Source organism: Callorhinchus milii, unplaced genomic scaffold, assembly GCF_018977255.1.
Source record: "Callorhinchus milii isolate IMCB2004 unplaced genomic scaffold, IMCB_Cmil_1.0 Scaffold2, whole genome shotgun sequence".
NCBI classification, from domain to species: Eukaryota; Metazoa; Chordata; class Chondrichthyes; order Chimaeriformes; family Callorhinchidae; genus Callorhinchus; species Callorhinchus milii.
Genome location: NW_024704743.1, coordinates 85156487 through 85182709, shown reverse-complemented (window position 1 = coordinate 85182709; position 26223 = coordinate 85156487). Strand labels below are relative to the sequence as shown.

Genomic DNA, 26223 nt, shown 5'->3' with positions numbered 1-26223 from the left:
ATAGCCCTCAGTCTCGTGCCATTCACGGCCTTGCTCCCTCTTACCTCTCCGACCTACTATCCCCCTACCTACCTGCCCGTATCCTCCGTTCTTCTGGCTCCGGTCTGCTCCACATCCCCTGCCTCAACCGCCCTACCATTGCTGGCCGGGCCTTCAGTCTCTCAGCCCCCAGGCTCTGGAACTCTATCCCCCAGTGCCTTCGCCTTGCTTCCTCCCTTTCCTCCTTCAAGGCCAGTCCCAAGACCTTTCTCTTTGACCTTCAGCCTTCAGCTCCCCTCGACTCTCTTCCCCTCCTCGCTCCCTCCCTTCCCTCCCCTCACCTTGACCATTTCCCCCCTGCTCGGGTCCTGACCCAACTGTCCAGCGCCTTGGGACGTCCTCCTGACGTGAAAGGCGCTCTCGAAATGGAATCTTGTTGTTGTTGTTGTTTATCAAGACCCATTCCAAACTAGTCGATTTAATTGCTCTTTAGCTACAATCTGGTAAGCGCACTCCACTTTATCATATATTCCGTGAAGCGCTTCGAGACATCCTCCCGACATGAAAGGCATTGTATAAAATGTAAGGAATAATTATTTTATTCTGTATCACTCCATTGAGAAGGGGCAAGCACACACATTTAACCTGCCGAATCCAAGCAACTCTGCTTCTGGTTTACAAGTGATCTAAAAGACACAAGATGTCTGGGAGAAGTGTGAAGCGAAGGAAAATTAAAAGCTTTAAAGCTTTCATGGAAATATAGCTTTTCGTCTTATAAATGCAAGCGATTTGTGCAATTTGTATCTGAAGATCATCAGCACTTGATATAAATCACCAAAAGAAACAACTCTCCTTCGATGTTCATTGAAAGTTGCTACGAGAAAGAAAACTCATGGGATATTTATTTGATAGTTTTAAGTTTACAAATGTGTCCTCTTGCCCGTGTCACAGCACTGTTTACTACAGTCACTCATTAAGGGCAGAAAAAGATAACAAAAAATACCAAACAGGCAGACAGAACCGATGAGTCAAAAACATCTCATCTTCAGTATACCAGCAGGCCAGAGGTAACACATTTATGTTCTTCTGCATGAAGGAATAATAAAGGCTTAAGGTGAAAGATGCAGAAAGAGAAACCGAAATCGGTCAATTTCATTATTTTTTATATTTCATTGGTCAAAACAAAAGCAACCTATCATGTGAAATCTAACCCACATGAAATGTTCTTAAGAATATTCATGCTCAGCATAATATTTGGTGAGAATAAAAGCCCAGGGCCTGTATTTTCAGCACAAAGGCAAACAATGTATCAGCTTTAAAGAGTTATTTCTGTCTTGCAGAAGATGCAATGGATTTATTATCCATTTCTATGTATATTGGTTCAGGTCTCCACTTGCATCTGGACCCATCCCAGTGATAAACATAACTGCATTTTATGGAACTTAGTGTTTCAGATGTGCCCTAGAGGTTAATCGATACAATCTCACGTTAGGAGTAATATATTCAGCTGGTACTAATTATTGTCAGTTCCAGGCTCTTATGATCTTCAAACCACTTTGAAGTTCCACGTCTGTGCAAATGAAGTGTGTCAGCTTGGTTGAGTTAATAGCACTCTCCCTTCAGAGTCAGAAGGTTGTTCCACAATTATTTTCCGACTTGAGCTCCTCGTTGAAGCTGGTACGCCAGCACAGTATTAGGGAAAGTGCTGTATTATAAGATTTGCGAGAAGCTATAAGATTTGGTTAGAAGGAAAGTCCAGGTGCAGCGCTGGTTGCTGCAAAGTAACACTTTTAATAATATTTTATGAATAAAATGTAAACAGTAGGTCGTCTTTCAATATGTCAAACCAAAGTTCTGTCTCCCTGTTCAGGTGGATGTTAAAAGATTACATGACACTATACAAAGGGCATTTCTGCCAGTGTTCTGGCGAACAATCCTCCAGATAAGTTGGTCATTCACTTTATTGCTGTTTGTGAAACCTTGCTGTGTGCAAATAGGCTGCAGCATTTGTCCACAAAAATACACCATCACTGCATTTGACAGCAATTACCTGTGAAGTGCTATGAGATGTTTTTGATGTGCTGCATCAAAAGCAAGAATTTTGCTAATATCCCAAATGATAAATCTCAAACAAGGAGAAGGAAACAAAAGAAAAACAGGAAACAACGAAAAATGCAACTTCACAAAATTCCACCTAGTCTTAGCCTGTAGAGCCACTTTAAAATTTAAGATCATGTAGAATAATAGACAATTCTAAAATTCAACCTTAATTTGGAAACTGGTCCTTTTCAAGAACTATGAAATAACTTCAAATTAAGTCAGAATTTAAACATTTTCTGCAATCTTAAAATTTTACAGTGGTCCAACCGGATAAGGTGAGATGGAATTTCAGGTCTCTGGATATTGGACAGTCGCTCAACATTATGGATCAGTCAGAGAATGATCAATAACGTTTTACGAATGATCAGAGCATAATACTTCCTTTTCATAATTACACAAATGTGTAGGTGTGAGCCGTGGTTCAGCAATCTCACCTCGAAGTCAGAATGCTGTGGTTTCAAGTCCCACATAATCTCCAATGCAGTACTAGGGGTGGGTCTGCTGCTTTGCCAGAGGTACTGTCCTTCGGATGAGGGGTCCTAGCTGCCTGTTCAGATACATGTTAAAGATTTCTACTGTGACATTATTAAAAAAAAGGCAGTCTTTCCTCCCAATGTCTTGGCCAACAACCTACCAAATAAAATGAGTAATTCACTTGGTTGAATGTGGGACATTGCTGTGTGCAAATACAGTCACTATACTTTAATTTATATGAAGCTCTTTGAGACGTCCTCTCAACATAAAATATGCTACATCAATTGTAAGGATTATTAATACTATTAGGGTTAGGGTTATGGAAATGAATGATCCAAAGTCCTTCGGAAGAACTCGTTTTTCCTGATGTTATAACACACGAGCGAGCTGGGATAGGGAGAAGCATTATTTTGCTGAAAGATGGGTTGGAAAAGCCCTTCAGTTCAAAATATCCAAAATATCATCATGTGAAACCCATCAGAACACCATATTCTCAACAGAGAACCTAATACAAATTAGCATTGGATCAAATGCCATCAAAGTACAATTTCAATCTGAAGTGCGAAATAGTGATTTATTCCTGTAGTCCCCATCACTTATTTGTTCTCCTTAAAATCAAGAGCTGATCGGTCACATTTACAAAGATTACACTGGCATTTTATGTAAATGATCACATAAAATAATCATTGCATTTGATCTATTGGTTTATTGAGTTTAATTAACAGCTCAAAGTATTTCACAGTAATTATTGTCGAAGTGACTGTGTACTTGTGAGCAAATGCATCATCTAATTTGGACACATCAAAGTCCCACAAACAGACAGGAGGTGAATGACCAATTAATCTGGAAGATTGTTGGTTAGGACTCTAGGTTTTGTTTTCAAATAGTGTCAAGAAATCTTTAACATCCATTGGAACAGGTAGACAAAGGTGATAAAGAATGTAAACATAGACTTTGGCTTTATGTTCAGAGAAACAGAGAACAAAAGTGATGTTAAATTTACATGAATCCTTAAAAAGACCTTTACCATGTGCAGTTAGTTCTGTGCCGTCAAATTAGAAGACTGTTGTATTATTGGAGAGAGTGCAGGATAGATTTACAAGGATGTTACCAAGGATACGGCTATCAAGAAAGACGGGACAGGTTGGAGCTTTTCTCTCTAGAGATTCAATGATTGAGAGGGATCTGATAGAGGTGTTTAAGATTAGGAATGGATTCAGTAAATGGACACTAATGGGCTGTTTCCATTTGTTGGATGATAAAATCCAAAACTGGATGACAAATATATTTATTAGAAAATCTTAAAGGGAGTTCAGAAGGAACTCCTATGCAAAGGGTGGTGAGAATTTGGAACTCACTGCCAGATGCTGTGGTTGAAGCAAAGGCATTAGTCCCACAAAAGGCATTAACATATTTAAAATGAAACACATACATAAGGGAGAAGGGATAAATATAAGGGTGAAGGTTTGTGTGGAGTACAAACACCAGCACAGACTAGTTGGGCTGAATGGCCTATTTCCATGCCATATCATTCTTTGTAATTCTATGTAATATAAAATTCTGTTTTTAGTTGTGCGCCAAAGGCATTACTATCTCCACCTGATGCACCACAATATAATAACCTTACACAGTATAATATATATACATACACGCACCCACAATACATATAGCATTAGACAATACAATATAATAACATTGTATATCATTTATAATTAAAGCATCTCAAAGTACTTCATAGGTAAATGTAGTGACTGTCTATTTGAACGCAAACATAGCAATCGGTTTACCATAAGGAGTACCAGCATGAATTGAGTGACTAATTTGCCTAGAGGAGTTTTAGCAACAACATGGGATCTTTAACTTTCAACTGAACAGGCAGAAAGGACTTTGATTAAATACTTAATCCACAAGATTGGACCTCCAACCCACTACTGCACTGGAGTGCCAGCCTCAATTACAAGCTTAAGGTCTGGCCTGAATCCACAGTCTTATGACCTAAAGGTGAACATGCTACCAACTGAGTCAAGCTTCATTAATCAACATTTGTGTACCATAAAAGGGGAAAAATCCTCTGCACAGGCTTTTTTTTAATAATATATAATAATAATCCTTGCATTTTGATAGAGTGCCTTATCACGTCTTCTAGACGTCTCAAAGCGCTTCACAGAATATACTGTAAAGTGAATTGACTGTATAGTTGTGAGCGAAACGTGGCAACCAATTGCGCACAGCAATGTCCCACAAACAGTAGTGAAGTGACCAATTTATTGTTTTTTTTCGAGAGATTATTATCAGGCTTGTGGAGTAAGGAAACTTGCCCAAGGTTTCGCCCTGCCGGGAATCAAACCCAGGTCTCTTGCTTGTGAGGCGAGTGCTAACCACTGAGCTACAGGACTCCTCTGATTTTTAAATCGATGGCTAAATCATCACTGCAAGTAAAATAACATTATTAACTTCTGTGTAATCGGCTGAGGTAAAAAGCCTGTCAGAATCGAAATACGATTCAAATCATTTGAATGCATCCAGCTTCGAATTACAGGTACTATCACACCCATTCAATAGACACTCTTTAGAGAAATCCAATATGTTGCTACAGGAACAAACTGAGATGAGGTAAAAGTCACAGCAGTTTATAAAAGGATATCAGACTAAATTTTTCTTCAATTCCCTGGTTCTCGATACATTAACATACAAACATTAACCGTAATCACTTGTTTGAGCCTCAGGATGAAAATACTTTCACTTAATCATTCTTAATTGAAGGGAAAATCATTGCTGCTCTCAGAAGGTAAGGAATCAGTCAAATTCTGTAAACTCACAATTTTCTGAACGGAAGCAAACATTTTATAGGGATGGCATACTAGCAATTATATTTCATAAAGTCATTTAAATTCCAGGTCAAGAATCTGGTCCTCACCTTCAAAGCTCTCTGTGGCCTTGTTCCCCCTTACCTCTGCGACCTCCTAACCCACTATCAACCTGCCCGCTCCCTCCGTTCAGCGGGTTCCAGCCTGCTTCACGTCCCCCACCTCGCTCCCCCCACAATTGGTGGGCGGGCCTTTTGCCACTCTACCCCCACCCTCTGCAATTCCATCCAGCAGTCCTTTCACCTCGCCCCCCTCCCTTGCCTCCTTCAAGACCCGTCTGAAGATCCTCTTCTTCGACCATACCTTCGGTCACTCTTTTTCCCTCCCCACCTGCTCTTCACCCTCCCTGATCCCGACCCCTTACTGCTCGTAATGCTGAATTACGAGCTCAAAGTCCCAACATGGGCTTGAAAGTACAATCTCATGACTCAGAGGCAAGAGTGCTACCAATGGAGATCGGGTGACTTTGTAAGCTGGTTTCATATCAATACAACTCACTAATAATAAGCGAGAAACACACAAGGTCTAAGTTGGACATGTGACCTTACTTGTACACCAGAACATAATAAAGTGAAAACTCATTCACTACGAGATGTACTACATGGAAATCTTAGTGAATAAATCTGTCCAGGCAGCTGCTAGTTGGTTATTTATCTTCCAAATGCATAAGCTGTCATCACTAAATGGTACACTCTGCAACACCCGGTGGAGCTGAAATGAAATATTTTTCTTCTCCAGTGCAGCTCTGAAACTAATGGGTTCCTTTTCAATAATACATCTGCCGAGATTACATCCTTTACCCTTCAAAATGAAACATAGGTCTCCGTTTGGTTCTTGAGCAACAGCAGATTTGAACGAGATTTCTGCTTTTGATAACATTTTCTTTCCTTTTGTCAAATAAAAATATAAGAAAAAGCTATAAAGTCAATTAGCCTGCCTCCTCAAAACAAACTACTACATTATCGACCAACCCGCCCCTAGGTAAAGGCACTCATTGAACTCACAGAGGCTCCAGTAAAAGCTCCAAAACATCTCCACTATGCGTACCACATTATTTCCCTCTATGAGCAACAATTCTTTCCATTCCAACCTCCTGGCAAAGGGGCACACAAATCATCTGATCATTTCAGTTAAACCCAATTCTTATATTGTTCTCATTGTAAAGCTTTCTGCTAGTATAATAAAAATCCTTCCATTTGATACATTGCCTTTCATGTCGGGTCTCAAAGCGCTACACAGGATTGACTGTAGAGTGTAGTGACTTTTTTTTAAGGAGAAAGCAGCAAGCAATTTTGCACGCAGCAATGTCCCACAAATCACCATGAAGTGAATGACAAATTTTACATGAGGGACTGTTGGCCAGCACACCAGGAGAAAATCAATTCTCTTTTCAAATAGTACAATCGTTTTTTTGATATCTATCTGAGCAGGTAGACAGAACAGGACATCAGTTTAACGTCTCATCTGAAGGATGCCATCTCCAACAATGCATCACACTCCAAGCACTGCATTGGAGTGTCAATCTATACTGTAGGTTCAAAGTTGCAACACAGGGCTAGGGCTCACTAACTTTTGACTTAGAGGCAAGAATGCTGAGCCAGGCTGAAATAGAAGTTAGCAAATAATCCACTTTGCACCCCTCACAAGAACATTTGATTGAATTTGTGCTTCGGATTTCAAAATTGAGCCAAAATATTCTCAAAAAGGTTTTTCTGTTCAAATGTCCAGAAACTATTCCATAATATGCCTGCAAATGTATTTAAATTTTAGTACCAAAATGTAATTCTAAACTTGATCATTTCAAGCTGACATAACTAATTAATGTGGCAGAAACCAAATACAAAGCATTTCTGTGCTTAATATCTAATCCATGGCACCGATCACAACCAAATCGAGTTTCAAGTTTGTGGGCCATAAGGTGAGCCCAATCTGTCGTACTCTCATTTTTTTAAAATTTCATCTTAACCTTTTATTTACAGTATCAGTTATAAATGTTGAGCATTTTCTGGCATTTTAAATATTGACATCTTTACAATTTTGTCTGCTCTACAAAGATCAGAGGCAGCTTTAAATACGAGCAAGTCATTGGTAATTAACTCATTCTTTTTAAAAAAAAACAGCTTGAGGCTGTTATGTGAAGATAGTGGGTTGGTATTCTGGAAGGATGAGATCAAATAGGCCAAAAGACCTTCATGTAAACCAATTTTGTGACCTTGTGAATAGTCACTTCAAGAAAGGACCAGAGGATACCCATAGAACTTCTTTTGCAGTAGGGTATTTAGAAGACAGGAGTTGAACTCATTGGAGAAAAAAAAACCTTGGCAAGAAACAAAACAACAATACACTGCTATTGTACAAATTGAAAGTTCATGTAACAAATTCTTATACAGTTAACTGAGGATGTTCTTGTAGGTTGTTCCTTTGGTGTTAACAACAACAAATAATTATATTTGTTTAGCGCCTTTCACGTCCCAAGGCACTGGACAGTCAGGGATTTAGACCCAAGCTAAGGGTTGGAATTGGGAAGGGTGGGGGGGCAGGGAAGGTAGGGATAGGAGGGTAACCAAAGCCATGGTCGAAGAGAAGGGTCTTGAGACGTGCCTTAAAGGAGGCAAGACAGGGAGCAAGTGGGATAGAGTTCCAGAGGGTGGGGGCAGAGAGGGTGAAGGCCCAACCGCCGATGGTGGGGCGGATCGGGTGGGAGAAGGCTGGAGCCTGTTGAGCTGAGGGTGCAGACAGGTCGATATGGCCTGTCAATTGAAGCACTGGATATTGGGAGATATAAAGAAGAGAAATTAAAAGAGTTGCTGCAGATTTAATGGAGGAGGAGGCTCAAATGGCCTACTCCTGGTTCCTAAGGTACTATACATTTCCAGTAAGAACACATTCCATCTACAACTGCTTTCTTAATTCAGTCTGGTGGGTGAATTGTGCTGCCAATATTTTGATGCTTTGCCTGAAAACTAGATTTAAAACAAATATAGATGTGTTTGAGAAAGACAGCGCTAATGAACACCACGAAAGATGCAGTCTGTCTGTCAGCGATGCATGGCAAGGTCACCTGCAAATGCTGTTTGGACATCTTCGCCTACCTATGTGCTAAGAAAGGGGGATTTCTCCTATTGGCTGTCAGTGAGCAGTCCCACTGTACCAACGCACTGTTCTTCCATCATTCAATTAAATTTTGAAAATTCCAGTTCTGCCCGTCTTCACCACGCATTCTCCTTTGTTGTTCAGGGAACAGACTTAACCCAGACTTAAAAGAGGCAAATTTTGATGGGTGAAATTAGGATTAAATAACATAGGATAAGAGGAACTTTTAATGAGATAAATCAACAGAACAGAAGCATAGCCTATTTAGAAAGGAAATAATTACATAATAAGTAGAGACTGTTGAAATGCTAAATTAATACTTTGGACGCAAAACAGCTGCAGTTTACAAAGAAGGCATGAGTGAGCATCAAGGAGAAGAAACTGCCATATATAAATCTTAGAGAAAAAACAGAAAGTATGTAATGGAATGGAACTAGGTGAGGCACTAAAAGAAAACCAGAAATATTGTAAGGAGAGCAAAAAAATAGCAGGAATTAAAGATTTCGCCCACAAAATATACAGTCAATTCACTTTACAGTATAACCTGCGAAGCGCTTTGAGACGTCTCAAAGACGTGATAAGGGGCAAAATCAAATACAAGGATTATTATTATTATCATAGAGAGAATCAAATATTCACCCCAGAAGGCTTCTCGGAATGCTTCTATATGCACTATCGGAAAAAAGAGGCAGTAAAAGAAGTGCAACCGTAAACACGTGATGGTGAGATAACTGAGGACGGGGCATGGGAGAGCTATTAAACTCAAGTTCAGTTTTGTTTTTCCCTATAGAAAGAGACAATGATATGCAACAATTTTCATTTATATAGTGCCATTTACTCAGGGGTAGCGTCCCGGAGCGCTTGACATTTAGACACATGTAGGGAGGTGTAACAATTAGTAAAAATAAGCTAAAGAAGATCATTGTAAATACTTTGATAGTGAAGATGAGGTAGTTGAAACCAAATAAATTACTTATTCCTGACCATTTTCTCCCAAGGATATTGAAGGAGATGGCTGGGAGGAGGTGGGCAAAGCATTGGTTGTGATCTTCCAGAAGTGGCTGGACTCCAAGATAATACTAAATGTAGGAAGATGACTAATAAACCTTTATTCAAGGAAGGAAGTAGAGATGATCCTTGTAATTATAGGATAATAACATTGACATCAGAAGTAAGGAAGTTATTGGAATTAATTATCCGTGAGGCAACATGCAAGGATAAAAATAAGAAAAACATGGATAGGCACAAGTTGAACAGGGGGAGTTGGGTTTGTCAAGGGTAGGTCACACCTGTCTAACCTAACTGAATTGTTTGATGAAGTAGTAGTTGTGCAGTTAGCAGTAGTTGTGTCTAACTTAAAGGATTTTCAATTTAGAGCTTACAAAATGCACTATTGTTTCACAAAAGAAAATCTACAAGATGTCATCATTCAACATGTTGCACGAAACATGACTTGCAGGGTTCAGTAGACTATTGAGATGACAAAATGAGAGCTAAATGTAACAAGTAAATGTGTTCGACAGAGAGAGAGAGAGATATTCGTTATTTCAGCTGAAGTGGCTTTGCTGTTTCAAATGTTGTCTTTTCAGAAACAAATTAAAGTTTCAGTTTTTTATTTTGAATTAAGCAATATACTATACAATATATTTTCTGTACACTGACTGGGAGACTCTTTTTGTTATTTATATGACCATCTCTTATTATTAACGGCACCGCAGTGAATGCTGGCTGTGACCTTCTTTCAACAATACATCAAAGGGATAATGTTATATGTCACAGCCAGTTCAGAATGAAAATAACACAACAAAAATCACTGGAGTGGATATTCTGTTGCCACAATTAATTTTAATAAAACTCAAAATAAATTGCTGTATTCTCACATTTATTTGGAGCCCGTCCTTAACAAATGGTAAGGGGAAAAACAACATATCAAAGTCACGGAGCTACCAAATTACTCCAATATCATTGCCACGTTACACTGAAAGAGCAAATAATTAGGAGCAGTTCCACAACATACTGGTTCTATTGTATCACTCATCCACACTGAGGCAAGTTTGACGAAACCTTTGTCAACAAACCGATTGCTCAGAAACTGTTATCAAAAGTAGCTGTTGGAATGTTCTTTTCTTATCTCTTTTACGAGAGGACTGAATGATACAAGTACAGATGGGGATATTGATAAGTTCTACTGAAGAAAATACTGTATCTCCTTTACTGCTGGGACCAGTCAGAGAGTAGAATGATAACAATTTCAGGTAGGATTGATCACAAGTCCATTGAGCCTAAGTATCCATTTCCCACAAGATTTCTTTGATGTCATGTATAGTGTGGACAAATGTCCTGGAGTCCTGCACAATCAGAGGTTAAAGAAAACTTCAGAGTTTAATTGCTCATTGGTTTTCACCAAGAAACTGATCAAGTTGGATCTGGGGACAGTAAGTCTTTTTTATTCCAAACAACACGTCATATTCACACAAAGCTATAGCACCAGGCAATCAGAAAAAGCACATCCCAACATATAGTCTGTTTTCAACAGAGTATTCCTGCATGTCACAGGGACAGACTTGCGGGACTTTGGCCCTGATAGGAAAGAAAACATAGAAACCTTAGAAATGTTCTGCACAGAAGGAGACATTCCACCTGATTTTTCCAAATTACCCTTTTTTAAAACATAGATAACATAGATCTCAGGTTGGAGCCAAAATTGTGCAAATATTGTTTTCATTACAAGTGGCGTGCCAACGTGAAAGCCGCTATATAAATCTCATTTGCTGTTTGTTGTTATTGTTCTTTCAACCCCATTAGCAACACATCTACCAGTGTACATCCAAAACTTGTGACTAGAACACTAAGACGATTCCTTCTGTAGTCCTGAAAGGCTCTCATTGATGTTGGGTACATCCTTTGCATTAAAATAAAATGACTCCCTCTCTTATTTACAATAAGGACCTCCATGCTATTGATTCCAAAGAAAAGCAACTAAATAAGATAATTATTCTCCAAAGAATATCATGATTTTCTGCCACAGATGGATAGTGAGGGAATTTTGACAATGTGATGAATATTTTTTAGAAGAACATAAAATGGTACGTGGAAAGAGCAGGGAAATGGAATTTGAGCAGTTGGGTATGATGGGCCAGTTCCTGCTATATCAATCCTCTGATACACAAACCGATTGGATAAAGATGTTAAAGTAAGAATTGTCACCTTCATTATTTCAGAGCTAAACTGTAGAGTTTAGCAATTTTGATATTTAGGAGGGAAATGAATAGTATTTACAAGATATTGATTTTTTTTCTTGCTTTTTATGCGACCTTACCTTCAAAACATGCCCCCGGGCAAAAGCTGAAAATGTGTATATTATTATCAGGAAAAGTTAGAACAACTTGTACTTTCACAGAAACAGCTAGCTGATGACGGCAAATCATTCAATTACAGCCATCATCAACATGACCAGTTTCTTCTTTTACCAAAGAACTTATTTATATGCATGCATTTTGTTTCATCAGCATTACAGATTGTTGAGTCTGAAGTGATCACTGCAGATCACAACACTGCAACACACTGAATTCACCACAAAAACAAGGCATCATTTACAATAAAGTGGATGGGGGGGAGGGGGAGTGAATTTCTAGATCAATAGGTTTGAAACCTTCTTAATGACAACACCTTAACCGTTGATCAGGCTTCCGAATCTGCCTCCTAAAACCGATTCCACACAAGCATCCCAACACGTGCATGTGTGTTTACTTATAGATATATATATTTACAAATACGTTTACAATTAGAATTGACTATTGTGGCTAATACTATTTTTCCTCTTGTTCCTGTTACCACCATTGGTCTCACCTCTTTGTCCATGCTCTCCAGGTCCTCTTTGCAGAGTGTATACAGGGGCATTGTCTCAGACATGCTAGGCTGCCGCTTTCTACTTCCAGCTCGTGATGGACCAGGTTTCTCCTCACTTTGACTGGAGTTAGGCAATTCATCTTCATCTAACATCTGGTGCTGATGTGGCTGTACAACTCTACAAGACAACATAACCTCTTTTAAGGCAAGCACACACAATGTTTTACTCAAGAACATTTGGGTTGTTGTGCCGGGGAGAAAGGGAGGGTCACATTTTCCAAATACCACAGTTTATGCGTTGCAACATATTTTCCTAGCAGAATACACACTGCACAGCCACAGTATGAATAGAAGATAACATAACTGTAACACAGAATTTTAACTTCTAGTACTTCTTAGTGAGATTCGTCAATAAGTAATCGCAAAAATAGAGATTGTTTCTGGTAAGAAATACGTCACCCTCATTTGCAGGAATTCTCCAAAACTTGCAAAAAGATCTTCAGTAAAATAAGTTTTGACCATCTCAACAACTTGCATTTACAACAACTTGCACTTATATAGTGCCCTTTATGTGGGATAGTGTCCTGGAGCATTTGACAGTGGCGGAGTCTGACACCGAGCCCGGGGGAACCGGAGGTGACCGTAAGCACGATCAAAAAGATCTTTAGGTGGGAATTAAAGGTGTGGAGGGAGGGGGCAGGGCAGAGGGATTGAGGGAGAGAGTTCTAGAGTTTCGGGTATAGTGACTGGAGGCACGGCCACTGATGGTGGAGTGGAGGGGACGAGGGACAAACAGGATGCCAGAGCCAGCCGAGCATAGGCAGCGGGTGGTGGAGTTGGGGCTAAGCAGATCGGATAGGTAGGGAGGTGCAAGGGCATGAAGGGATTTGAAAACGAGTGAGAGGATCTCAACTCAGTTACTATTCCACTGCCAAAGCTACCCAATAATGAAGAACTTGCAGTGATTCAGAAAGACCACTATGAGGCCATGTACAAGTGTAAACATTCATACTAGGGTTAGGGAGACACTCAGAGCATAGGGTTAAAGTGCATTGTTGAAGTGGAACAGGTGCAGCTTTGTGCTGCATCCAACCTATTTTATACTTATCTGCATCATGCCAACCAGAGGCATTTCACTCTCATGGAGCATAAATACAAATTTAAAAAGATATTCACACATTTACATTGCTCATCTTCTTTCTAAGTCAGGGTAGCAAGATTTTTGATCCTGAATAAAAGGGCTGATGGTTTGTGTAGATTCCTTCCTTCGGTGACATTTTGGGTAGAGAAAGGCAATAATCCCCAGTGATAATCTAACTGTAGTGGACTTCATGCAAGTCACCGAAAAGGGAATTCTACATAAAACCACCTACTCTCAAGATGTCCATGATCAACAAATTTAAAAACGTTTCTCTGAACAGAATTTAAAGATTTAAATTCTGCTAACCTGTATCTTGCTAACTGCAGCCAAAGCCACAAGTCCAATGGCCTCAGCAGGTGCCTTTGACCCGGACCATTGTGATGGGAGTCAGAGTCGCACAAAGCCAAACATCGACTGGGCAGAAATTTCTACAAAGTGATAATTATCACCAATGATAATTAACACCACAACGCAATTCTTTTATCTCTGTATCTTGTATTTGTAACATTTGTCCACCTCTCAAAGCACAGGGCACCCATATGTGAACCCAAGTATCTTTGAAGCACTTCTAACAATGAGCGCTCTGCCTGCACTACATTCGAGCAGCAGACGAAACCAGATAACTCAGTTTGAAGAACCTGCTTCACCTGACACACAAGACAGCGCAAGCTCAATTACAACTCTTTTGGCACAAGTTCACACCAGTACAATGACAGCTTAATTCCGAAGTTCAAAACCTGTACCATCTATGAAAAATGTTACCGTGGCGAAAACTATGTAAAGATAATGTAATCAACCAGTTAACGTTCTATTTTATCAATTGGATATAGATAAATACAACTTTGTTTTAAATGGCCAAAATCATACAACAAATTCAGCGTAATATAAAATTACCTGCACATATAACAATGTAATGCCGATTGACAGCAATGTATTTTTACCTTTGAGGGAAATTGTGTCACAATTTAGGTGTGACTCAAGTTTCTGACATGCATGATTGCCTAGTACACTTCATGAATCATAATCCAAATTAATATTTATTTTCTCAGAAATCTCACTAAAAAATTGCAATGTACATGGAAGGAAAACATTACAAATTAAATGCTCTAAATGAGGAATTTTGCCATTGTATTATCTCCAATCTGTAGAAGTTAATGCAGGGTTTCTTTTGGAACATTGCTGCTACAGCTCAAGATTTCAGCAAGTCCTGATCGGACCAAGAAACATTCCACAGCTAGTTTGTCAGGATTACTGGATTCATTCTTGTTGGCAGACTTTGTAAAAGCTATACCAACATGTTATAGAAATGATAGGAGAAATAAGTAATAATCAGATTTTATATTAAACACAGAGGGATTTGAAATATCCCAACATTAACACATAGTTTACTATTATACAGTTCAGCAACTACAACACCAACTTGCATTTATATAGTGCTCTTCACATGGAGTAGTATCCCCGAGCGCTTAAAAGAACGGAAGACAATTAACTTAAAAATATCTCAATAACAGATTAAATGTGCATAGCAAAGAGTTGCATGCAAGAAACATTTGAAACGCACAAAACTAGAAAGTAGGATTTACTGGAAGGCAATCTCCCACCATTATATAGTTGTGGCTTTATTATCCAGTACAACCTTGGAGTTATTGCCACTTTATTGAATGGCCAATGTTTATGATTGCAAGGGCTATGTTTTTCAATCCTGATGTCTTTTAAAGTAAGGCACAGACAGTATTGAATTTAAGTGGTCACTGGAGTCGTCCTTTTAATGTCTGACAAGTACTTTATGTACATTCATTACTCTGAAAGTACCTGGCTTTGGAAAACAACTATTTTTCATAATCTCCGTGCTAAAATCGCACAAATGGGGCTTAACCTTCTCCCCCACCCCGCAGTTGTAAAATGAAAATTTTGTTTACACATTGCCATCAAACCAGAAAATGCATCTCAGTATTAACTCAAATGGAAATGTGTGTAAGGGGTTACAAAGCTGCAAAGTAATTGATTCAGTAGTCTATAAAATGTCACCTGGATATTTAGATTTCAAACTTCCATTCTTCACTGACATCTTTTCGACTCTAATCACTGCAACCTTTTTGTGTTGATGGAAGATCATGTATTTCCTGTATTGTTAGATGTCAATTGCACATAGATCCTGCAGTAAGTACTTGAACATTCACATGGACAGCACAGAAGGAGGCCATTCGGCCCATCATACCTTTGCTGGCTCCCACAAAATGAATCCTTTCAGTTCCATTTACCTGCATTTTCTCTATACCCCTGCAGCTGACTCTTTTTTAAAGTTTTAAAAAAGAGTCCGTTCCAGAGATATCGGGAAAGGGCAGGTAAATAGGACTAAAAGGATTGCTCTTGAAGGAGACAGACACAATGGACCAAACGGCCTTCCGCTTCAGGATGTCACCGTGGTAATATTATTAGCCTTTATTTACAATTGATGGGCAGGAATGATTGATTTCACTAGATTCTAATTAACAGACCTGATGAAGTAAATCAACCAAAAGGTAAATAATTACGCACCACTGAGCCATTCACTGGTTCCAATTACAGCAGTGTACATATATTTAATATGTTTGATTTTTCTATACACTGTTATTGCAGTGTAACCAACCAAACACAGGTGCTTAGTAACTACACAACGAATTCAGTATTTTCCTAAAAAATGTGATGCAATTGAACTGGATGATATTTATTCTTTCACTCAGCGTATGTCTGAGAGTTTATTGGCGACAAACACAAGCTTATTCATGAATTTCTACCAGTTCAGTGAGTTAATGGAAGTGGTAGAAATTTGTGAATAAGATTAAGAACTCCTTTTTCGCCACTTCTAAAAGAACAACTTGCATTTTTTTCAGCAGCGCTGAGACAGAATAACATAACCATAACATGTAGGAGCAGGAGTAGGCCATTCGGCCCTTCGAGTCTGCCCTGCCATTCAATCATGGCTGATCTTCTAATCTAATGCCAGCTAATAACCTGGCCCTGCCTTATCCCCATATCCCTTAATCCCTTTTGCAATAAGAAATCTATCTATCTAAGTCTTTAATATGTTCAAGGACTGAGCGTCAACAGCCCTTTGGGGTAGTGAGTTCCATACATTCACCACCCTTTGAGTGAAGAAGTTCTTCCTCAACTCAGTGCGAAAGGGCTGGCCTCTGATTTTAAGGTTGTGACCCCTGGTTTTAGTTTCTCCAACCAGGGGAAACAATCTCCCACTATCTACTATATCATGCCCTTTGATGATCTTATAGGTTTCTATAAGATCCCCTCTAATCCTTCTATATTCTAGAGAATATAGGCCCAAATTGGCCAGCCTATCCTCGTAACTCATCCCCTTCATCCCTGGTACTAACCTAGTAAATCTACGCTGCACGCCCTCCAAGGCAAGTACATCCTTCCTTAAATAAGGAGACTAATAACTTCTGAAGGCGCTTTAAAGAAATCATGTGGTGATATCACCAAAGAGAGGGGTAGACCTTTCTTTTCGACCGCGCCTTTGGTCACCTTCCTCCCCCTCCTCCTGGCTCGGTCCTGGGATCCGTCACTGTAAAGTGCTCTGAGACGATGTCCGGCGTGAGGGCGCTATATAAATCAATCCAAGTTGTTGTTGTAGAGGGTACAGATTTTTTGAGAGTTTCACTGTCTGAAAGCTCAGCCACTGATGGTAAAAGTGAGTGATGTACAGCAGACATGAGTTGGAAGAGTGAAGCATCCAAGCAGCAAAATGGGGATGGATGAGATACCAGGAGTCCAAGAGCATTTAAGAGCATGGAGTCCTGTACCTCAGTGGTTAGAGCACACACCTCGCAAGCGAGAGACCTGGGTTTGATCCCCAGCAGGGTGAAACATTGGGCAAATTTCCTTACACCACACACTTCTGTTTAGCCAGTAGTAAGTAGGAACCTGGTTGTTAGTCATTGGGCGGATTGCTTTTCCGGGGGTAATAATCCCTTAAATTTTTTTATTGTTTTTAAATTGGTCACTCAATCCACGACTGTTTGTGGGACACTGTTGTACGCAATTAGTTGCCGCGTTCTGGTTTCCCACAAAGTGTACAGTCAATTCACTTTACAGTATATTCTGTGAAGCGCTCTGAGACGTCTCAAAGGCATGATAAGGCAACGTATCAATTTCAAGGATTATTATTATTATGAATAGGTTTATGAAGGTCACAACAAAGATCTCTGAGTCAATCTACTAGGGAATTGTGTCTCCTTGTCTTTTATGGTGTTTGCAAAATTTGGCTAAATTGCAATTTTTTTTTGATAAAGTCATTCACAGGACAATTGTGCAAAACAGAGGCAATTATAATCCTACTTTCTTCTGTGTACAGGGTACTGGGGGGTGAGAAATAATGAGAATATATTTTTAAGCTTGTCACAGAATATAAATTCTACATATGAAAACTCTCAGTCATTAATCAAAGTATGTGATAGAGATTGTGGAAGCTTCAATCCAATGGATTGTAACAAATCTTTAACTGGAAATGTGATGAAGTTTGTATAAATTATTGGCTAGCAATAATAATAATAATAATCCTTGCATTTGATATAGCGCTTTTCACGTCGGGAGGACGTCCCAAAGCGCTTCACAGAACACACTGTAAAGTGAATCGACTGTATATTTGTGGGCGAACGCGGCAGCCAATTGCGCACAGCAATGTTCCACAAACAGTCGTAGATTGAAAATGACCAATTTAATTATTGTTTTTGTTTTTTTGGAGGGATTATAATTAGGCTCTGTGTGGAGTAAGGAAACTTGCCTAAGGTTTCGCCCTGCCTGGAATTGAACTCAGGTCTCTCACTTGCAAAGCGAGTGCTCTAACTACTGAGCTACAGGACTCCACGAATGAATGTCAGATCATCTCTCTTCACCCTCATTCTTTAAACATAGTTCAATCTCCACATAAAAATGAAAAGGCCCCACTAATGGGGCAGGATGTAAAGCCATAGACTAGAATGCCACAGGTTCCAGTTATAGTCCATGCTAATAAATAATTGCAGTCAGCTATAATATATCTCAGCTGGCGAAGCAGCACTAGGGCTAATGGGTTGTAAGATCTGCCTCAATACCTTTCCCTTTCATCATTGCAAGCTTTCATGTTGAAGAATTTTCTCACAGAGTCTACAACAAAACAGGCCATTTGGTCCAACTGCTCAGTGCTGATGTTTCACTCCACATGAGCCTCTATCCATCATAACTTTGCCTGCTAGCCTCTTGCTCTCTCCCACCCCCACTCCATTTCTCATGTAGGCATCGAGTTTCCTCTTAAATGCACTGGTGCTTTCTGCTTTCGACTCTCTTCCCCCTCCTCGCTCCCTCCCTTCCCTCCCCTCACCCTGACCATTTCCCCCCTCCTCGCTCCCTCCCTTCCCTCCCCTCACCCTGACCATTTCCCCCCTCCTCGCTCCCTCCCTTCCCTCCCCTCACCCTGACCATTTCCCCCCTGCTCGGGTCATGACCCAACTGTGCAGCGCCTTGGGACGTCCTCCTGACGTGAAAGGCGCTTTATAAATGGAATCTTGTTGTTGTTGTTGCTTTAACCAGGGCTTCTAGCAGGGAGTTCCACATTCTCAGCACTCTTTGTGCAAAAAGTCTCATCTAAGTGGGGGAAAAAAGCTGTAACCTGACCAGTCTTTACTGATAAGTTGAATCCTCTCATTTCTGATAGCTCTTTGTTAAATCTACACTGCACTCTCTCCATTACCACCAAATGATTTTTGTAGTATGGTGACCAGAACTGTACACAGTACTCCAAATGTGGTCTAACTAAGCTTTAATAAAATTTAACATGTATGAAACAATAAAAATTTTACTTTGCTTTCTCTTTCCCTCTTGGGTTATGATTCAAGGGATCATCACCACGCTATCCTTCTCCACTACCCAACGCCTTGAGATGTGCTCCTGACCTGAAAGGCGCTATATACAACAAAATAAAATGTTTAACTTTATATTGTGTGATTTAAGAGTAATTTCTATATAGAGAAGAAAGCCTAGAATTAACTGTTACTAAACAGGCCAGGCAAGCTGCAATGTAGAATGTTTGGAAAGGTTAGTGGTGGTTTGGCTCCCGAAAAGGATCGGAATTGTCAGGTAAAATGAGTGTTGAATTGTGGGGGGCACTGATTCAGTATAAACAACAACTTGCATTTATATAATGCCCCTCAAACAGGGTAGCATCCCAGAGCGCTTGACAGTGGCGGAGCTGGACAGGTGCAACCTGAAGATGGGGAAGGAAGGGGCAAGATGGAGGGAACAGAGGAACAGTTTTCCAGAGTTTCGGGATGTAATGGCTGAAAGTGCAGCCACCAATGGTGGAGTGGAAGGCACGAGGGACACACAGGAGGCCAGAGCCAGTCGAGTGGACGCAGCGGGTAGTGGGTTAGGGAGTAAGCAGGTCGGAGGAGTAGTGAGATGCTAGGGCATGAAGGGATTTGAAAACAAGTGTTTGGATCTTGAAATCGATCCGTTCCGAGATGAAACCTCTGGATGTTTAAAAAGGTTGTCAAGGCTTAAATGGAACTTCTGAACAAAACCGCACGGGGCATTAAGTACCAGGAACCATCATGGAGCACTTGGGAAATTTCCCGATTTCCCATATAGTCAGTCAGCCCCTGTGGAAAGTCGAGTCATCAGTCATTCAACAGAAAAGACTCAATGGCAAGATGTGCAGCTCCATAAGTGATAAACAGTAAGAAATAGTCAGGGGAATAGTGAGTCACCACAAACACCTCACACAGAGGCACTAATGGCAGCATACAAACTGCTACCATTAGTGCCTCTGACCAATTTTCTGCTGCATTTTGACCGAGCATACTTACAGTGGAGTCCTGTAGCTCAGTGGTTAGAGCACTCGCTTTGCAAGCGAGAGACCTGAGTTCAATTCCAGGCAGGGCGAAACCTTGGGCAAGTTTCCTTACTCCACACGCCTAATAATAATCCCTCCAAAACCAAAAACAATAATAAATTGGTCATTTTCAATCTACGACTGTTTGTGGGACATTGCTGTGCGCAATTGGCTGCCACGTTCGCCCACAAATATACAGTCAATTCACTTTACAGTGTGTTCTGTGAAGTTCTTTGGGACGTCCTCCCGACGTGAAAAGCGCTAGATCAAATGTAAGGATTATTATTATTATATTATTATTATGCACAGGAACACTTAATGCATTTAATATAAATTGTACCAGAAATATGAATACAAGTTTATATCAACAATTGCCCTTCTAGGATGGCAAGTAAAATTTTGTTTGGAAAATATGACGTTTTGTAATGACTTAGAAGAGTTTAATTACACATTACAATCAAATTAAGAAATACAGAGTAATGTATTATTTGGATTATTTTCTCCAAAATGCTTTTTTATTATTGTTCCCACAGGACCATGTGAATCAATAATATAATAATAATTCTCGCATTTGATATATCAACTTATTACAGTTTTCGAGGCGTCTCAAAGCGCTTCACAGAATATACTGTAAAGTGAATTGACTGTATATTTTGTGGGCAAAACGCAGCAGCCTATTACGCATAGCAGTGTTCCACAAACAGTTGCGGATTGAGTGACCAAATTACTATTTATTTATTTTGAAGGGATTATTATCTCCGGAAAAGCAATCCTCCAATTGACTAAAGACTGGGTTCCTACGTATTGCTAGGTAAATAGAGGCGTCTGGAGTAAGGAAACTTGCCTAACGTTTTGCCCTACGAGGGAATCAATCCCAGGTCTGTTGTTTGCGGGATGAGTGTTCAAACCACTGAGCTACAGGACCGCACAGAACCTGCACAAAGTTCTGAACAAGCACTGCACATCCACACTAAAAATTGTCTAATTAAACATGAAAGAAATATGAAATAGAAGAGTAAAAGGAGAATGAGAGAGAAAGATAAGGTAGACCATACACTTTATGTATGCTGGATTATTAGGGTATTTATACATGTAAGACTCAACTTCCTTTAATTTCAGTGTTTGCTCCACCAGTGATACTCGAATGAATCATTGAACTGATGTGGGCTTTAAAATGAATGAAGAGTTTATACGAGCTTTTACTTCTGGCTCTAAGGAAATGATGCTGCAATTATACCAGTACAATAACAGCCCTATTAGGTGCCTGGAATAAAATGGAACTCTGCCTACACTAGAATAACAACGGCAACAACAAATATACAAAACTTCAGAGTGCTGCGAGGATTAGCCCCCAGGACTGCCATAAACATCAGCCCTGCTTTCAGCGATCAGTGCTGTAAAATAAACAAGGTTCCCACTTGACAGTTTCCACCATCAACTCCAAATGTGGTTCCGTATCCGGCCTCCAGAGGCAACAGCAAGATAGACTACACATCCAACAGTCGCCAGCTGCATTGCTGCCACACTCTCCGACTGGGGGTAAACTGAGCCCACCCTGTCAGGGTAATGACAGGATTTCAGCACTGCTGGCTTGTCATCTCCTTTCCTAAAGATTGTCAAGAACCATGAGAAAGTAACCAATCCCTTACTGCTGGGTGTGTAACTGACCCCCTCACCAGAGTGTGTAACTGATCTCCTCATCAGAGTGTGTAACTGACCCCCTCACCAGAGTATGTAATTGACCCCCTCCCTCAAGGCTGGATGAATGACCAACCACCTCTACTATTTTCTCTCCCTATATGCAACCACTTACCCTTAGATTGCTGTCTCGCTTCTGGTGATACTCTATGCTCAGTTGTGAATTGAAAACTTGTCGTATACTGAATTGTTGGGAGTGAAGCCACCCCATTCACTCTCTGCGGCATCACGCCATAAACATACGCAATGTCAAACACGTAAACTAAATATCAGAAGTGTTAAATGTGTGGTAATGGCTTCATGATTAAGACTGATTGGCAGCACAGAAATACTAAGCGTGTTGCTTAATTACTAAGCAACACATTTTCGCTCTTCCATTTTACAAAGTCTTCAATCAATTGCTGAAACCAATATCTTGGCATCCCTTTTCATCTTCAGTAAATATTGCAGGACCTTTTATTTGTTACCGAGTTTCTGAACCAACAATGCTTGGAATAAACCAAATTTGTTGGTGACCAGCTACACTGTTTTATTCTTTACAGCCATGCCTATCTCAGGAGTTCGACTTCCACTGGGTATAAGTAACAATTACTAACAGCACAGTAATAGGCATCCAGTACACATTACAATGTGTCCACCTTTTAGTAAGTAACTCTGCAAGGTTATGTTGGCTATTTAAGCACTTAAAGTCTAATGCTCTATTACATCAGAGTGCACGAGTTCCAGGCTTGCAAGTTTTATACATTCTTTAATATGAGAAAACATTTTAGATGCAAGCAAGGCACCAGATAATATAAACACAAACATGCTAAATTCTTTTTTTTTTAATCTATGCCATTTCATTACTGCCTCTGATTCGAACAAAAAAATGGATATTTTGGAAATACACTTTTCAGCAAAAAAAGTCATAAGTGTACAGAAATAGAATATGAAACAGATGACCTAACTTATGTTTTGGGGGGAGGGGGCAGAGTCCTTGTCAGAATCAGGAACAAGACTATATTTTCTATTGCCTTCCCATGTTGCCACAGCAATTTAAAATAACACATCATCTTCAGTTATTAGTCATTTACTGAACGTATAAACACATTAATTAATTAAGCTTGAGTTAATTGTCTTAATTCAAAAGCTGCCCACACACTGTACAACCGAAGCATGGCATTTAAGTCACCTATTCAACTCGTAGCAACTACTCTGGTTCTTCCCCCAGAAATCCATGCACTCAAACCCTCCCTCCCCCCATTCCATTAATGAACATGCTCTTCACATTCTAGCACTCAAATGTCACTTTGGCAATTACATCCAAAAACAGATCAACCACTGCACTTACAGTAATAAGATACATTCTACATAATCATCGCTAGCTCCTGTTCTCACAGTTCATATCCATGCTTCCACACTTAAATGTAGCCAGAACACATATTCTAGTATAAAAGTAGTGGATATTTCAAGACTTTCTGCTCTTTCTGTACGTCACTCCAACATTCTTTCTTAAACAATTGTATTGTAGAAAATAGTAATTTATTGAACTGCTACTATCCAGTCTTCAGAGCTCTGTTGAGGACGATATTCTTTTCTCTCCCTTTGTTTTAAAAATATAAGGACCTTCTCTCATGCCACTCACCATCCCAATTAAAGTCAGATGAGGGCTCTGGGTCTTCAGACACTTCGCTGCAACCTTCTGGAATTCTCTCCCTAAATTCTCTCCACACTCCGGCTCTTCCTTCTTTGCTATCAAATCCCAGCTCAAGACTAATTCATTGACTTTCGGCTGCTTTCTTCCAAACCTCCACACCCAATCCTAGCTTCCTCCCAGCTCGGGGCTCCCACTCAGACTTTCTAAAGCACTTTAAGTCATTCTCTCAACATGAAAAGCGCTATATAAAAAAAATGCATATTAAATGTAAACGTTTGTATTGTTGTTGAAAACTAGTCACTGGGAAGTACAAGAGAAAACCTCGGGTGTGACACCTTTTGATCCTGCTTCAGTTATTGTAGAGAACAAGCCAGACTCCAATCAGGACTGCTTATGAAGGCACAATTGAGATTGGACTCTTGAGGTGAGAACTCCATTTATAATTCCATTTATTCTGAGCGCATCTCTTTTAATACAGTTTTTCTTTTGCTACATGTTACCCAGCTCACCCTACAAATACCTGTCTCAAGCGACCAGTCATTACTTGCCACCGCACCACTTTGTGAATAGGATATGGAACCCATGCCACACTGGAGGCTCTGTGCCACAGTCGAACCACAAGGGTGGTTTGGGAAAGCATGGTAATTGTAATGCTAGAGTGCAGGAGAATGCTGCCAGATGCCAGATAACTGCACATGCACTAATACTGACTGAGGGTGAAATTTCTTAGGAAATCTTCAGTTGTGTGATTGCAACCAGCAACAGGAATTTTCCTGAGTGCGCATTTGAATCAACAGCAGGAGACAAGAGTTTCTGTAATACCAATAACTCCTGCATTTGATATAATACTCCTTGTATTTGATATAACGCCTTATCACAACTTTGAGACACCTCAAAGCATTTCACAGAATACACTGAAAAGTGAATTGACTGTATATTTTATATTAGGGGGTAGTCTCAAAGCGCTTCACAGGTTATCAGTTTAGTGTAGTGTACTTTGTAGGCAAACCAGCAGCCAATTTACACACACCAATGAAGTGAATGATGAATTTTATTCAGGGGATTGTTGGCCATGACACAAGGAGAAATTCCATTCTCATTTTGAATAGTGCCATGGGATCTTTAACGTCCACCTGAACAGGCAGACAGGACTTTGGTTTAACATTTCATCCAAAGGTCTGCACTTCTAACAAAGCAGCATTCCCCAGCCCTGCATTGAGGTGGTAGCTTAGAGTTCAAAGTTCTGACATGGGCTTGAACCCACAACCTCCTGACTTAGAAACGAGAATGCTACCAACTGGCACCTAAATTTTAACATTTTAAAGAAAAATGTCTGAACTCAGTAGGCTCCATATTGTATACCTAAGTCTTAAAATATAAACATAATTCTGAGTTAGCTCAGGAATATTACCTGAATGATGACTGCTCTCCATGAACTGGTAACGTAACAGGTGGAGCTGGGGGTTGGATATATGTTGATTGTCTGTTTCCCTGAGAATCCTTTCGGATTAGCTTTCCTGTGTTGGGATCATAAATGCGGACTTCAGGGCCTGGCTGAGTCTTGGGGTGAATGGGGGTAGGATGCAACAATGGTGTTTGGAAACCACATTGAATCTCGGGGAAACTGGCAGGGCTGTTGCATCTGAAGAAAAATAAAACCAAGGTTAGAATTTAATTTACGAAACAAGCAATCCAATCAGAATGCCCATCAAAATCAAAGCAAGGCTTCCTGTATCACATTGGGACAAACAAAAAATCACACAAGGCAGTTTCCAAATTCAGAATCTTTAAAAAAATGCAAAGCATACATAGTAGTGAAGAAAAGATTAATCTACAAAAACATGTTGCATTTATATAGCGCCCTTCACACGGGGTAGCGTCCCAGAGTGCTTAGTGCAAAGCAAGTTATTACTTAATTTATATTTCATAACTGAATTAACCATCTGCACTGCATCTCTTTGTCTTTGAATAGATCTAGTGTTAAAAGTACATTAATTATTTGCACTACAATAGTCTTGGCAGCAAGACTGAAAAATTACAGGATTTAGATAAGTGTACCTTTCATCACACCAACCAGCAATAGTTAATTAAATTCAGCTGCTACAGTAAACCCTTAGCAAAGTTAATTCTAATGATATCAAATTAAATAAAAATACTTAGATGGCATTGTTCAATTTAAAACGGACTCTCAGTAGATAAGTTCCTGAATACAGTTTGAGGTTGGTCAGACTAGAACTAACCTAATTTAAGACATATTGCCTGCCATTTATCAGGTTATTTTAAAACAGCTGTAAAGTGAATGGAAAATTAATCTGGAGGATTCTTGACCAGCGTAGCAGGAGAAACACTGCTCACTTCTCAAATACTGTTATTGTGTTTTTTTCATGCTGGTGGTGGGAATGTAGAATTCACTCAGAGGGCAGTGGAGGCAGAGCCAGTTGAAGAATTTAAAAGGCAAATAGTTAAATACTTGATAAACAGGTGTATCAGGAGATATGGAGAGGGCAGAGGGGTGGAATTG

General features: G+C 39.8%; 1 protein-coding gene across 1 annotated transcript in view; it reads right to left on the bottom strand.

The window, feature by feature from the left end:
* The window catches only part of ctdp1 (CTD (carboxy-terminal domain, RNA polymerase II, polypeptide A) phosphatase, subunit 1), a 178576-nt gene that overhangs the window by 89798 nt on the left and 62555 nt on the right, over nt 1-26223 (bottom strand). The window contains exons 10-11 of the mRNA XM_007900578.2: nt 25114-25344; nt 12363-12540 (exon numbers count right to left, since the gene is read on the bottom strand). Coding sequence (XP_007898769.2) covers nt 12363-12540; nt 25114-25344 — 409 coding nt within the window. The remainder of the gene's footprint in view (nt 1-12362; nt 12541-25113; nt 25345-26223) is intronic.